This window comes from Rhinopithecus roxellana, chromosome 1, assembly GCF_007565055.1.
Source record: "Rhinopithecus roxellana isolate Shanxi Qingling chromosome 1, ASM756505v1, whole genome shotgun sequence".
Lineage (NCBI taxonomy): Eukaryota > Metazoa > Chordata > Mammalia > Primates > Cercopithecidae > Rhinopithecus > Rhinopithecus roxellana.
The window spans coordinates 187,316,695-187,333,339 of NC_044549.1; the positions used below are offsets into that span (position 1 = coordinate 187,316,695).

The window sequence follows — 16,645 nt, forward strand, 5'->3', positions numbered from 1 at the left end:
ACCTCCTGAGTAGCTGGGACTACAGGTGTGTGCCACCATGCCTGGCTAATTTTTAAAGTTTTTTTTTTTTTTTTTTTTTTTTTTTTTTATAGAGATGGAGTCTTACTCAGTTGCCCCACTGGTCTCAAACTCGTGGGCTCAAGTGATCCTCCCGCCTTGGCCTCCCAAAGTGCTGGGATTACAAGTGTGAGCCACAATGTCCAGCTTCACTCTCTTATTAAGTGTCCTCTGATGAAAAGAAATCTTAGTTTTAATATAGTCCAATTTATTAACATTTTCCTTTATTTTAGTGCTCTTTTTGGATGTGTCCTGTTTAAGAAAAATTTTCCTATCCCAGAGTCATGACGATAGTTTCCTATGTTATTTTCCAGAAGCTTTATTTTTATACCTTTCACATTTAGATCTACGATTCATCTGAAATTAATTTTTGTGTGAGCTTAAGTATAGGGTCAGGATAGATTTTTTTCATTTCCCATTTGGATAACACCTACTCAGCACAGTTTATTGAATAGACGCTCCTTTTCCTCACTGAATTGCAGTAGTGTTTTCGTCATAAATCAGGTGATTGTACATATGTTTGTCTGATTATGGACTTCCTATTCTATTCCATTGATCTATTTGTCAATTCTTAGGTAAATCAAATAATCCCCTAATTTCTGAAGCATTATAATGAAACTTGAAATCCAGTAATGTAAATCTTTCAGCTTTATTCTTTGTTATTTTGTCCCCTCCTTCCTCTTCAGCTTTATTCTTATTCAAAAGTACCTTGGCAATACTTTTTCTTCTTTATATATATATATATATATTTGTTTATTTAATTAATTTATTTTTGAGACTGAGTCTTGCTCTGTGGCCCAGGCTGGAGTGCAGTGGTGCAATCTCCGCTCACTGTAAGCTCCGCCTCCCAAGTAGCTGGGACTACAGGCGCCCACCACCACACCTGGCTAATTTTTTGTATTTTCAGTAGAGACGAGGTTTCACCGTGTTGACCAGGATAGTCTCGATCTGCTGATTTTGTGATCCGCCCACCTTGGCCTCCCAAAATGTTGGGATTACAGGCGTGAGCCATCGCGCCCGGACTTTTCTCTTTTAAAATCAACTTTGGGATATAATTTACATAAAACAAAATGTGTATTTTAATTATACAGTTTGATAAATTTTGACAAATGTACACACACATGGACATCCCATTCCAAACAGGACATAGACCATTTCTATTGCCCCAAAAAGTAATTCCAATTAATCCCTCCTACCTGCTGAATATAGGCAACTACTGATTTACATTCTGTCATGATAGATGACTTTTGCCTGTCTTAGAATTTCATATAAATGGAACAATATAAATGTGTAGTCTTTTGTGCCTGGCTTCTTTCATTCAGAATAATGTTTGTGAGGTTCATCCATGCTATTGCATGCATCAGTAGTTAATTTCTTTTTATTGCACAGCAGCATCCCATTCTATAAGCGTTTCAAGATTTGTTTACCCATTTACCTCTTGATGGGCCTTTGGGTTGATGCCAGTTTTAGGTTATTATGGATATTGTTGCGATGAATATTTATGTTCACATACTGTGGAGGCATGTTTCACTTCCATTGGATAAATACCTAGTCAGGAGCTGCTGGAGGGGCAACAGTATACTATTGTGTTCTTAATTTTGCATTTTCCTGATGACTGATGATGTTTAGCATCCTTTCATGTGCTTGCTGACCATTTGAATATCTTATTTGTTCACCTTTCTGCTTCTTGTTTTTATCAGTTTGTCTTTTCATTAATAAGTTGCAAGAGTTTTAAAAATGTATATTCTATGTACATGTCATTTGTCAGATATATGTATTGCAAATATTTTCCCCCTAGTCTGTGAATTGCCTTTAATTTTTTAATGGTGTGTTTCAAACAGCAGACACTTTAAATTTTGATGGTCTAATTTATCAGTTTTTTCCTTCTATTCATTTTCCATAGTCCTTGCTTTTTGTGTCTTAATCTAAGAAGTTTTTGCCTATTTTGAGGTCATGAAGATTTTATCTAGAAATTTTATTCTAGAAATTTCATAGTCTTAGATTTTATGTTTAGGGTTATGATTTATTTTTAGTAAATTTTTTTTGTATGGTGTAAAGTGAGGATCATGGTTAATTTTTTTCCCATGTAGATATCCACTTGTTCTAGCACCATTTGTTGAAAAGACTATCTTTTCCCCTAAAAATTACCTTAGTACCCTTAATAAAAATCCTCTGATTGTATATATATCTGGGTCTATTTCTTGACTCTTTCGTTCTGTTCCACTGATTTTCTATGTCTGCCTCTACACCAATAACAATGTTTGCTTACTATAGCTCTATAATAAATCTTGAAATTGGGTTCTGTAAGTACTCCTGTTATGTTCTTTTTCAAATTATTTTTGGCTATACTAGGTACTCTGCAATTTATATAAATTTTAGAATCATCTGGGTGATGTATATGAAAACTTACTGGGATTTTGACTTGTGCTGAGTGTGTAGATCAGTCTGACATGATAGAGAATTGACATCTTAAGGATATTGTTTTTCAATCCACAGACATAATAAATCTCTTAATTTATTTAATACTTTAAAAATTTGTCTCAGCAGTGTTTTGTGGTTTTCAATGAACAGTTTTGCATATGTTGTGTTAAATTTATTTCTAAGTATTTAATATTTTTGATACTATTTGAATGTTAGTTTTCAATTTTGGTATCCAGTTGTTCATTGCTAGTGTATAAAAGTATAGTTGATTTTTGAATACTGACCTTTTAACCTGAAATCTTGCTAAACTTACTTATTACATCTAGAAGTTTTTCTGTTGATTCAGTAGGATTTCCTACATATTTGATCATGTCATCTGTGAAGAAGACAGTTTTATTCTTCCCTTCCAATCTGTATGGCTTTTACATGTATTTCTTTTTCTTGCCTTATTGCCCTTTCTAGGACCTCTAGTATAATGCTGAATAAAATTGTTGGGAACATTTTTGCCTTGTTCCTAATCTCAGGGGGAAAACACTCAGTCTATCATTAATTATGATTCTATCTGTAGGTTTTTCATAGATGACCTTTATCAGGCTAAGGAAGTTCCCCTGTATTCCTAGTTTCCTTGGAGTTTTAAAAATCACAAATGGATATTGAATTTTGTTAATTTTTTTTCTGAATCTGTTGTGGAAATCATATGGTCTCTTTGTCTATTGATATAGTAAATTCTACTTAATGAGTTTGAAATGGTAAACCATACCTACATTCCTTGAATAAATGCCAGTTGGTTGTGAAAAATTATTTTTCCTTTAAATTTAATAGTAGTTGATCTTTCTGTTATTAATTTCAAGTTTATTTTTGTCAGAGAACATACTCTGATTGGTTTTAATTTCTTTGAAGTTATTGAGTCTTGTCTTATACCTGGAATATGGTCTATCTTCATGAATGTTGCAGGTACATTTGAAAATATAGTGTTTTCTGCCCCTGGGTGTAGTTATCTATAAATGTCAAACAGGTCATGTTGATTGATAATGTTTTTCTACTCTTCTAAATTCTTACTGTTTTTCTACTTTTTTATCCATAACTGAGAAAGGAATGTTGAAATCTCCAACTCCATGGATTTCCATGGAAATCTCCATGGATTTGTCTACTTCTTTCAGTTGTATCAGTTTTTGTGACTCATCTACTTCAAGCTCCATTATTATGATTTAGGATTATGTCTTCTTAATGAATTAAGTCACATGAAACCTTCCTCTTTAATCTTGGTAACAGTTCTTGTTCTAAAGTCTACTTTTTCTGATGTTACCATAACTACTTAAAAATGAAAATTTTAAATTAAACTAGGAATTATGAGTGCATGAATCATAAGTGTATATCATGACAAATTATCATGAACACACACATCTGGTGAACACTCACATCAATATAAAACATTGCTAGCATTTTCCTGATGATTAAAGAGGCTGAATACATGTTCGTAATTTATACAGTTTCTGTTTTCCAATTTTTTATTTTGAGACAACTATAGATTTACATGCAGCTGTAAGAAATAATACAAAGAGCTCTTGTAAACTTTTCATCCAATTTTAATCAATAGTAAAATTTTGCGTAACTATAGCACAATATACTAATTTGGGAGTTGACATTGATAACTTACCTGTTTTATTTAAATTTCACTAGTTTTTCATGCACTCGTGTGTGTGTGCACACACATTTAGCTCTGTGTAGTTTTTCATGTGTAGAATTGTCTGATCGCTATTGCAGTACAGCTACAGGACAGCTCCATCACAAGTACCATTTGTGATACCCAGCCCTCTCCTCCCTGTTGCGCCCAAGAGTGGAAGTAGAAAACCACTTACTCTATCCTTCTCACTACAATTTCGTCATTTCAAAAATGTTATACGAATGGAATTATATAGTATATAACTCTTTCAGATTTTGCCTCTTACCTGGACTTTGTGAACAATTTATACTTAATATAATTGTTGATTTGATTTTAAACCTATCATATTGGTATTTATTTTATTTTTTCCATCAGTTCTTTGTTCCTTTTCTCCTCTTTTTCTGTCTTTATTTGAATAGTTGTGTAATTTTTAGAATTTCATTTTTATCTTCTGTTGACTTATTAGCTATATTCTGCTTTAGTTTTTGGTGATTACTTTAGACATTACAATATCCACCTTTAACTTATCACAGTCTTCCCTCAAATTATATTGTACTAACTTACACCAGGACACTTCCATTTCACCTCACGTTCCTCGAGTTATTGTGTCATACTTTACTTCTATGTATGTTATTGTCTTTACAATACACTTTGGCTATTTTTGCTATATAAAGTCATTTATCTTTCAAAGAAATTAAAAGTGAGAAAAATATCTTTTTATGCTTATCCATAATTTACCTTTTCTGGTCTTCAATTCTTTGTGTAGATCCAGGTTTCCATATGGTATCATTTTCCTTTCAACTGAATAATTTGCATTAATATTCTTTATAGTGCACATTGACTTACGAAAAATACTCTTGCTTTTTCCTTTCTTGGAAAAGTTTATTTTGCCTTCATGTAGGATATTTTTACTGTATTTAGAATTATAGTTTGACAGTTTTTATTTCTTTCAGTACTTTAAAGATGTCATTACATTGTTTGTATTGTTACTGACAAGAAAACTGTTCTATTTAAACTGGTATATTTCTTATCTCTTTCTTTCTATTTAATGTGTCTTTCTTTTCCCCTGAGTGCTTTTTTTTTGAGATGGAGTTTCAGTCTTGTTGCCCAGGCTGGAGTGCAATGGCACGATCTCGGCGCACTGCAACCTCCGCCTCCCGGGTTCAAGCAATTCTCCTGACTCAGCCTCCCGAGTAGCTGGGATTACAGGCATGCGCTGCCACACCAGGCTTATTTTGTATTTTTAGTAGAAACAAAGTTTCTCCGTGTTGGTGAGGCTGATCTCGAACTTCTGACCTCAGGTAATCCGCCTGCCTCGGCCTCCCAAAGTGCTAGGATTACAGGAGTGAGCCATTGCACCCGGCCTCCTCTGGATACTTTTATTTATTTATTTATTTAATTTTTTTTGAGACGGAGTCTCGCTCTACCTCCAGGCGCAGTGCAGAGGCGCGATCTCGGCTCACTGCAAGCTCCGCCTCCCGGGTTCACACCATTCTCCTGCCTCAGCCTCCCGAGTAGCTGGGACTACTGGTGCCGGCCACCACTACTGGCTAATTTTTTTACATTTTTAGTAGAGACGGGATTTCACCGTGTAAGCCAGGATGGTCTTGATCTCCTGACCTTGTGATTCGCCCGTCTCAGCCTCCCAAAGTGCTGGGATTACAGGCTTGAGCCACCACGCCCAGCCGTCTCCTCTGGATAGTTTTAAAGATTTCATCTTTATCACTGGTTTTCAGTAAATTGGCTATATACTTTGATATGTGTGTGTGTGTGTGTGTGTGTGTGTGTGTGTGTGTGTATGCATGATTACCCTCTTGAGGTTTACTGAACTTCTTATATAGTGGAGGTTTATAGCTTTCACTGAACTTCAAAATCACCCCTCCCTCCCATTCCTTTCTTCCTGAGATTCCAATTACATTTATGTTAGATTGCTTGATATTATTGCAAAAGCTACTTATTTATTCAGCTTCTGTGTGCTTTAGTTTTGATTGATTTGAAGTCTTACATTCTTAGTTTTTCTCTTCTGCAGTATTTACTACCATCCAATAAAGTTTTCATTTCATATATTTTTTATCTCTAGAAGTTCCATTAGGTTCTTTTTTTATATCTTTAATTCTGTCCTTATTATGCTTAGGCTGTCTTTAAAATCCTGGGACATACTGAGCATCTTTGTAACAGCTGTTAGTGTTCTTGCCTTCTAGTTTTATTATTTCTGTTAATCTACACCACTTTCTATTAACTATTTTTTGTTTTATTTTTGACAAATAATGATTGTATATATTTATGGGGTACAACGTGATGTTTTAATATGTGTTTACATTGTAGAAGGATTAAATCAAGCTAATTAACAAATTCATCACCTCACATATTTTTGTGGTGAAAACATTAAAAACCTACTCTTTCAGCAATTTGGAAAAATACATTGCATTTTAATTTATTATTGTCATCATTCTGTGCAATTGAGCACTAAAGCTTATTCCTCTTGTCTAACTGAAACTTTGTACCCTTTGATGAAGCTCTCTCTTTTCGCCATCCACCCTCCTCCTCCAGCCTCTGGTAATCATTGTTCTACTCTGCTTCTACGAGTTCAACTGTTCTAGATTCTGCATATAAGTGGAATCTTATGGTATGTGTTCTTCTGGGCCTGGCTTATTTCACTTACCACAATGTCCTCCAGGTTCTTAATGTTGTCACAAATGACAGACTTTCCTTCGTTTTTAGGGCTGAATAATATTCCATCGTGTATATATACCACATTTTCTTTATCCATTTATATGATGATAAATACATAGGTTGGCTCCATATCTTAGCTACTCATAATAATGCTGCAGTGCATATGGGAGTGCAGGTACAAAACTGTTTATCAATATGCAGAGGAATGAAATTGGATACTTATTTCACACCACATAAAAAAATTAACTTGGCTGGGCATGGTGTCTCATGCCTATAATCCCAGCACTTTGGGAGGCTGAGGTGAGTGGATTGCTTGAGCTCAGGAGTTCAAGATCAGCCTGGGCAACAAAGTGAAACCTTGTCTCTACAAAAAATATGAAAATTAGCTGGGCATGGTGACTTGCATCTGTAATCCCAGCTACTTGGGAGGCTGAGGTGGCAGGATTGCTTGACCCCAGGAGGCAGAGGTTGCAGTGAGCTGAGATTGTTTCACTGCACTCCAGCCTGGGTGACAGAGTGAGACTCCATCTCAAAACAAAACAAAACAAAACTAAACTAAACAAAACTCAACAACAACAAAACGATTGGGAAGTAAATTTGGCAAAGAAAATATGATTAGATTTTTTAATAAAAGAAAAAAAATCAACTCAAAATAGATTAAAGACTTAAATATAAGACCCCAGACTGTAAAATGGCTAGAAGAAAACAGAGGGGGAAAGCTACATGACATTGGCATAGGCAAAGATTTCTTGGATATGACCCCCAAAGCACAGGCAAAAAAAGCAAAAATAAACAAATGGGATTGAATCAAACTAAAAAGCTTCTGCGTAGCAAAGGAAACGAGAAAGAGGGGACAACCCACAGATTAGGAGAAAACATCATACATCTGATAAAGGGCTAATATAAAAAAATAAAGAACTTCATCAACTATTTTTACTCCTGTTTATGGGACACATTTTCCTGCACATTCATATATTTAATAATCTTTAATTTGATGCTAGTCATTGTGAAGGTTGTATTTTTGAGTGTCTTGATTTTATTGCCTTCTTTAAAAGCATTTGCTTACTCAATTTTGAAAGTTTTTCTGGACACACAAGTCATTTATTAGATATTTGCCTTGTGAATATATGTTTTTTCCATCTGTGGCTTGTCTTTTCATTTTAACAGTGTCTTTGGAGAACAGAAGTTCTTCATTTGGATGAAGCCCATCATCACATTATTTCTTTAAGGATTGTGCTTTTGGTGTCATATTTAAGAAATCTGAGGCTGGGTGCAGTGGCTCATGCCTGTAATCCCACCATTTTGGGAGGCAGGAGGATCACTTGAGCCCAGGAGTTCAAGACAAGCCTAGGCAATAGAGCAAGACCCACTCTCCACAAAAAATTTAAAAATTATCTGGGTATCGTGGTTTGTGCCTGTAGTACCTGCCACTTGGCAGTCTGAGGTGAGAGGACTGCTTATTTCACACCACATAAAAAAATTAACTTGGCTGGGCATGGTGTCTCATGCCTATAATCCCAGCACTTTGGGAGGCTGAGGTGAGTGGATTGCTTGAGCTCAGGAGTTCAAGATCAGCCTGGGCAACAAAGTGAAACCTTGTCTCTACAAAAAATATGAAAATTAGCTGGGCATGGTGACTTGCATCTGTAATCCCAGCTACTTGGGAGGTAGTCAGCTGTAGTCAGCTATGATTGTGCCATTACACTCCAACCCAGGTGATGGAGAGAGACCTTGTATCTAAAAAAAACCCCCCAAAACAAAAAAGAAATAAAAATAAATCTGAGGCCAGGTGCAGTAGCTCATTCCTGTAATTCCAGCACTTTTGGAGGCTGAGTCAGGAGGACTGCTTGAGGCAAGGAGTTTGAAACCAGCCTAGGCAACATAGTGAGACTCCATCTCTAAAAAAAAAAAAAAAAAAAAAAAATTAAAAAAATTTAGCTGTGTGTGGCAGTGCGCACCTGTAGTCTCAGTTACTTGGGAGGCTGAGGCAAAGGATCTCTTGAGTCCAGGAGTTCAAGTCCACTTGATCGTGCCACTGCACTCCATCCAGGGTGACAGAATTTCTGAGACCCTGTCTCCGATAAATAAACAAATAAATAAATAAAGAACAAATAAAATATCACAATCATATGATGGATACCGGAATCTTTAGAATAAATGAACTACACATATTTATAAGTCATCTCAAAAATAAAGTTGAGAAAAAAGTAAACTGGAGAATGAGGTAGTTACGTAAATTTAATTGTCCAGAAAACAACATAAACATTGCTTATTTATATCTATACATATATATGTATATGTAGCATTCATATATTGACTAGGATGATATCCACCAGCTTTGTGTCATGATGTGAATCCTCTGGGAATGGGGGAGAAGAGTGGGCACAAAGGATATGACAACATTATCTGTAATATTTTCTTTCCTTTATAGTTAAAAAGACATTAAGGAAATACTACCAAGAAATAACGACTGCCAATTCAGGGTGATGGACTCAAGAGCATGAAAAAAACTCTCAAAAATAAATTAGACCAAATGTCCATGCAGTGAAGCTAAGTGGGTACCCCTAAGAGGAAATCAAGGTGAAGCCCACACTGCCCTGAAATTCAGGAATACTCATTGGTTAAAGTACATAGAATATGTCATTGTACAAGCTGCTGCTCGAATGAAAGTGTCACAACTTCCTCCCTACTTTCCCTCATTAAATATTGCTTTCACTAATTTTTAAATTGTTTTTTCGTTTCCTTTCTTTTTTTTTGAGATGGAGTCTTACTCTGTTGCCCAGGCTGGAGTGCAGTGGCATGATCTCCGCTCACTGCAACCTCTGGCTCCCAGGTTAAAGTGATCCTCCTGCCTCATCCCCACTAGTAGCTGGGATTACAGGCACACGCCACCATGCCCGGCTAATTTTTGTATTTTTAGTAGAGACGGGGTTTCGCTGTGTTGGCCAGGGCTAGTCTCGAACTCCTGACCTCAGGTGATCCATCCCCCACCTCGGCCTCCCAAAGTGCTGGGATTACAGGCGTGAGCCACCGCGCAGGACCCTTAAATTCTTATTTGTAGAAACACTTCCAAAAGGTCCAGAGCATTCATTGCATTTGAATGTTGTTTGCTATGTAATCTAATATGCATTTATCTTGACTGTCCAGCACCAGGAAAAGGAGTTAAGGAAAGCAAGCGGAAAGTAAAATCAGTGATCAGAAGCACCTCAGAGGATGTTGGGAGAAAATCGTATAGGTAAATTCATAACTGCGAAAAGAAGGAAAGACAATGATCTGGATTGGAGAGAACGGATAGGTGTAGGGAGGTGATGAAAAAAAGGGGGGAATTTGAAAGAACACTGAAGGGAGCGTTAAGCAAGAGTAGGGGTGAAACTGAGGATAGAGTTGGCTGAAGGGGACAAAGGCAGAAGTAACAGCTCCTGCAGCAAAGGCAAGGGATCTGAAAATCTATGACTGGTTATGTGTCGTCTACTCTTCTTGGTAAAGGTGCTTGCCAGAATCTGCTTTTCTTTTTTCATGTCCTTGCCTGCCATTTACCAAGGAATTCTGCCAAGAAACCAACCAACCAGCCAGCCAACCAACCAACCCACTCAAACAACAGTAATCCAACTGCCCACTGTCGACGAATGAAGATGCTGCATTTCTGGGCGGTGGCAAGTCCTAACAGTGAGTCTTGGAGGATCCACAAGAACCCGCAACACAGAGCCCTGGGATGGGGCCCTCCCAGTAGAGACTGAACACACTACTAGCGAAGGGGTAGACTCCAGCGGCTGAGCCGGTTGGGGAGTCCATCCGGAGCTCCGGGAACTCGGGGTCCGCGTCCTCTTCGTAGGCCTCTTCCTGGGCGGCGATCTCTGGGACAGATGCGCAGAAGACTTCCTGCTCGACGACGACGTCTTCCCTGAGAGCGCCCAGGAAAACGTCCACTGCCAGGCCGGCAGACGAGTCGCCCTGTGCTCCTGAGCGTTCGTCGACGGAGCTCAGGAGGACCTCGGGGATCAGGATGAGGGTGTGTCCACCGAGAGACACTCGCAGGATCGATGTCGGCGGGAGCTCCAGCACCAAGTCGACGTTCTCCAGGGGCACACGCAGGGCACAGCCCGCGGCCAGGACCACCACGGAGGTGAGCGCGCCCACGGCCGGGATCCCCGCCGTTTCTTCCCGGCTGGGCGTCACGCGGGGTTCGGGACCCACGGGCTCCTCCAGTCGGAGACGTTCGGAAGGGCAGGGTCCTCCTGGCTGCTGCCCCCACCAGGGCGCAGGGCAGGCGCTGGGGCTGCGGGGCCGGCTGCCCATCACCTCGACGGCGCTGCGGACGGCGCTCCTGGGCCTAGGGAGAGCGGGCGGCGAAGTCCTCTTTGAGGTAACAGGCGTCGGTGGTAGGCGAGGCGGGTTGGGGCAGAAGCGGCAAAGGACGGCGCGCCGCTGGGCGAGTCCTCGGAGATCCAGGGACGCCTCCGGGAGACCTCAGTCTGTGCTACTCTGAGAGCCTCGCGCGATGGAATCTTCGGCTTTCCTAGGGCGGACCCGGATGCACGTCCAACGACTAATAACGTGGGACGTCAGGTGACCTGGGCGCGCCAGAATGTGTCAATATATGTCCCGCCTCCCGACAGTGCTCTGTGGCGGGCGTGGCCTGGAGATGATTGGATCAATTAGAGCAAGAGCGAGGTGGGGAGGTGGGGGGGTCTTTGTGTCTGGAGGGCAAGATTCCTTGGATGTGCTCGTGGGACCCAATGGCGGTAATTGCTTTTACTCTTGGTTAAGAAAAGCCAAAACACAATTTCAAAAACTGCTTGCTTACTTTTATAAGTAGCTTACGACTAAAAGTCTCTTCTAAGATTTTCCAGGAATATATGAAAAATACTCATTGCTCCTTCCCCACCCTTCCTACGTGGTACTAAAAAGTTCTTTCATTTGTGATAGAAATTAGAAATGAAAATTTTGCTTTGATAAGTAAACGTTAATTTTTGTGGGTACATAGTAGGTGTATGTATTCATGGGTTAAATGAGATACTTTGATACAGGCCTGCAATATGTAGTAATCCTCTCCAGCATTTGTCCTTTGTGTTACCAACAATCCAATTATACTCTTTTAGTTATTTTAAAATGTACAATTAAATTATTATTGACTATAGTCACCCGGTTGTGCTATCGAATACTAGGTTTTACTTCATTTTTTCTATTTTTTTGTACCTATTAACCATTTCTATTTGCTCCCACCCTCACTACCCTTCCCAGCTTCTGGTAACCATCCTTCTACTCTCTCAGTACGTTCAATTGTTTTAATTTTTAGCTGCCATAAATAAGTGAGAACATGAGAAGTTTGTTTTTTTGTGCCTGACTTATTCCACTTAACATAATGACCTCCCATTCCATTCATGTTGTTGCTAATGACAGGATCTCATTCTTTTTTATGGCTGAATAGTACTCCATTGTGTATATGTACCACATTTTCTTTATCCATTCATCTGTTGATGGACACTTAGGTTGCTTCCAAATCTTGGCTATTGTGAATAAAACTCCAATAAACATGGGAGCACAGATTTGTCTTCAATATCCTGCTTTTCTTTCTTTTGATTATATACGTGGCAGTGAGATTGCTGGATCATATGGTGGCTCTATTTTTAGATTTTTGCAGAACCTCCCAACTGTTCTCCTCTCCATATGGTTTTTATGAGTTTACATTCCCACCAACAGTGTATGACCGTTCCCTTTTCTCCACATCCTTGCCAGCATTTGTCATTTCCTGTCTTTTGGATAAAAGCCATTTTAACTGGGGTAAGATGATATCTCATTGTAGTTTTGATTTGCATTTGTCTGATGATCAGTGATGTTGAGCACCTTTTCACATAGCTGTTTGCTGTTTGTATGTCTTCTTTTGAGAAATATTTATTCAGTTATTTTGCCCATTTTTAAATTGGATTATTAGAATTTTTTTTTCCTATAGAGTTGTTTGAGCTTCTTATCTATTCTGGCTATGAATTCCTTGTCAGATGAGTAGTTTGCAGATAATTTCTTTCATTCTGTGGGTTGTCTCTTCAGTTTGTTGATGTTTCCTTTGCTGTGTAGAAGCTTTTTAACTTGATGTGATCCCATTTGTCCACTTTTGCTTTGGTTACCTGTGCTTGTGGTTACTCAAGAAATCTTTACCCAGATCAAAGTCCTGGAGACTTTCCCCAATGTTTTGTTATAGTAGTTTTATATTTTAAGGTTTTTTTTTTTTTTTTTTTTTTAACAGAGTTTTCCCTTGTTGCCCAGGCTGGAGTGCAATGGTGTGATCTTGGCTTACTGCAACCTCTGCCTCAGGGGTTCAAGCAGTTCTCCTGCCTCAACCTCCTGAGTAGCTGGGATTACAGGCATCTGCCACCATGCCTGGCTAAATTTTTTTTTTTTTTTTTTTTTTTTTGTATTTTTAGTAGAGATGGGGTTTCACCATGTTGGCCAGGCTGATCTCAAAACTCCTGACCTCAGGTGATCTGCCCGCCTTGGCCTCCCAAATCCTCTGCTGGGATTACAAGCATGAGCTACTGCACCCGGCCATATTTTGAGGCCTTAAATTTAAATATTTAATTCATTTTTATTGATTTTTGTATATGGTGAGAGATAGGGGTCTAGTTTCAGTCTTATGCATATGGATATCCAGTTTTCCCAGCTCCATCCATTGAAAATCAGGATATTGAAGAGACATCTGCTCTCCCATGTTTGTTAGAGTATTATTCACAACAGCCAAGATTTGGAAGCAACCTAAGTATCCGTCAATAGAGGAACAGACAGAGAAAATGTGGTACATATACACAATGGAGTACTATTCAGCCATAAAAAGGAATTAGATGTTGTCATTAGCAACAATGAGTAGAAAGATAATGTGTTGGCCAGGCGTGGTGGCTCACATCTGCAATCCTAGCACTTTGGGTGGTCAAGGTGGGCAGATTCCTTGAACAATTTAAAAAAATTATTATTACGAAAGAGATATAATGTGTTTGCCATATTTTTCTGCTGTTCTATTTCTTCTATTGTTTTTTCTTGTTTTTCTTTTTTTTTGAAATGCAGTCTTGCTCTTTCACTCAGCCTGCAGGGCGGTGGTGCAGTGGTGTGATCTTGGCTCACTGCAACCTCTGGATCCTGGGTTCAAGCGATTCTCATGCCTCAGCCTCCTGAGTAGTTGGGATTCTAGGTGTGTGGGATCATAGCCATGCCTGGTTAATTTTTGTATTTTTAGTAGAAATGGGGTTTCACCATGTTGGCCAGGCTGGTCTTGAACTCCTGACCTCAAGTGATTTGCTTGCCTCAGCTTCCAAAAGGCTGGGATTCCAGGTGTGAGCCACCGCTCCTGGCTCCCGTGTGTGTTCTTAGCAACTTTGTTGAAAATGAGTTCTCTGTAGATGTATGGATTTGTTTCTGGGTTCTCTATTCTGTTCCATTGGTCTATGTGTCTGTTTTTATGCCAATACATGCTGTTTTGGTTACCATAGCTTTGTAGTAGGATTTGAAAGCAGGTAATGTGATTCTTCCAGTTTTATTCTTTTTGCTCAGGTCAGCGTTGGCTTTCTAGGTCTTTTGTGGTTTCATAAAAATTTTAGGATTTAAAAAAATTTCTGTGAAGAATGCCATTGGCATTTTGATAGGTATTGAATTGAATCTGTAGATTGCTTTGGGTAGTATGGACATTTTTAACAATATTGAGTCTTCCAATTCATAAACATGGGATATCTTTCCACTCTTTTGTGTCCTCTTCAATTTCTTTCATCAGTGTTTTATAGTTTTCATTGTAGAGATGCTTCACTTCTTTGGTTCAGCTAATTCCTAAGTATTTAATTTTATTTGTGACTATTGTAAATAGGATTACTTTTCCAATTTTTTCTTCAGATTGTTCACTGTTGCCATTTAGAAATGTTACTGATTTTTGTACGTTGATTTTGTATTCTGCAACTTTACTGAATTTGTTTATCAGTAGTAATAATTTTTGTGTGGGGTCTTTAAGTTTTTCCAAACATAAGATCATATAATCTGCAAACAAGGATAATTTGACTTCTTCTTTTCCAGTGTAGATGCCCGTTATTTCTTTCTGTTGTCTGATTGCTCTAGCTAGGATTTCCAGTATTATGTTGAAGAACAGTGGTGAATATGAGCATCCTCGTCTTGTTTCAGCTCTTAGAGAAAAGGCTTTCAGTTTTTCCCCATTCAGTAGGATACTAGCTGTGGGGGTCTATCATATGTGGCTTTTATTGTGTTGAGGTGTGTTCCTTCTATACCCAGCTTCTGAGAAGTTTTTAATCATAAAGGAATGTTGACTTTTATTATATGTTTTTATAGCATGAATTGAAATGATACGGTTTTTATCTTTCATTCTGTTAGTATAATGTGTCACATTGATTGATTTGCATATGTTGAACCATTGTTACATCCCTGGGATAAATCCTAGTCGATCATGATGAATGATCTTTTAAATATATTGTTGAATTTGGTTTGCTAGTATTTTGTTGAGGATTTTTTGCATCAATATTCATCAGAGATATTGGCCTGTAGTTTTTTTTTTTTGAAGTGTCTTTGGCTTTGATATCAGGTTAATACTGGCTTCATAGAATGCATTTGGCAGTATTCTCTCCTTCTGTATTTTTTGGAATAGTTTGAATAGGACTGGTATTAGTTATTCCTTAAACGTTTGGTAAAATTCAGCAGTGAAGCCATCAGCTCTCAGACTTTTTTTTTTTAACTGCGAGACTGTTTATTATGGCTTCCATGTTGTTACTTGTTATTGGTCTGTTCAGGTTTTGAATTTCTTCATGGTTTAATCTTAGTAGGTTGTATGTATCTAGGAATTTATAAATTCCTCTGGATTTTCCAATTTATTGGTCTATAGTTGCCCATGATAGCCTCACTAATTGTCCTTTGAATTTCTGCACTATCAGTTGTAATATCTCCTTTTTCATCTTTGATTTCATTTATTTGGTTCTTCTCTCTTTTTTTTTTTTTCCTTTTTTTTGAGACAGAGTCTTGCTCTGCCTCCTAGGCTGGAGTGCAGTGGCGCAATCTTGGCTCACTGTAACCTCTGCCTCCTGGGTTCAAGTGATTCTCCTGCTTCAGCCTACTGGGTAGCTGGAACTACAGGCGTGTGCCACCACGCCAGGCTAATTTTCTGTGTTTTTAGTAGAAACGGGGTTTCACCATGCTAGCCAGGATGGTCTCGATCTCCTGACCTCGTGATCCATCCATCTCGGCCTCCCAAAGTGCTGGGATTACAGGCGTTAGCCACTACGCCAGCTGGTTCTTCTCTTTTTCTTAGTCAGTCTGGCTAAAAGTTTATTAATTTATTTTATCTTTTTTAAAAGCCAGCTTTTCATTTTGTTCATCTTTTGTATTTTTTTTTTTTTCATTTCAGTGTCATTTAGTTGTGTTCTGATCTTTATTTCCTTTCTTCTACTAATTTTCAGTTTGGTTTGCTCTTGCTTTTGTAGTTCTTTAAGATGCACTCGCTGGGCGCAGTGGCTCACACCAGTAATCCCAGCACTTTGGGAGGCTGGGGTGGGTGGATCACCTGAGGTCAGGAGTTTGAGACGAGCCTGGCCAACATGGTGAAACCCTGTCTCTACTAAAAATACAAAAATTAGCTGGGCCTGGTGACATGTGCCTGTAATCCTGCTACTTGGGAGGAGGCTGAGACAGGAGAATTGCTTGAACCTGGGAGGCAGAGGTTGCAGTGAGCTGAGACTGTGCCATTGCACTCCAGCCTGGGCAACAAGAGCAAAACTACATCTCAAAAAAAAAAAAAAGATGTACTGTTAGGTTAATTATTTGAAGTTGCTCTTCTTTTAAATGTATGCACATATA

General features: G+C 38.6%; 1 protein-coding gene across 1 annotated transcript; it reads right to left on the reverse strand.

Annotated features, from left to right (window-relative positions):
- Positions 1 to 10,474: 10,474 nt before the first annotated feature.
- LOC104665074 (proline-rich protein 23A-like) lies at positions 10,475 to 11,110 on the reverse strand. The gene has a single exon (XM_010366761.1). It carries the CDS (start codon positions 11,108 to 11,110, stop codon positions 10,475 to 10,477), a length of 636 nt encoding a protein of 211 aa, XP_010365063.1.
- Between the last annotated feature and the right edge of the window lie 5,535 nt (positions 11,111 to 16,645).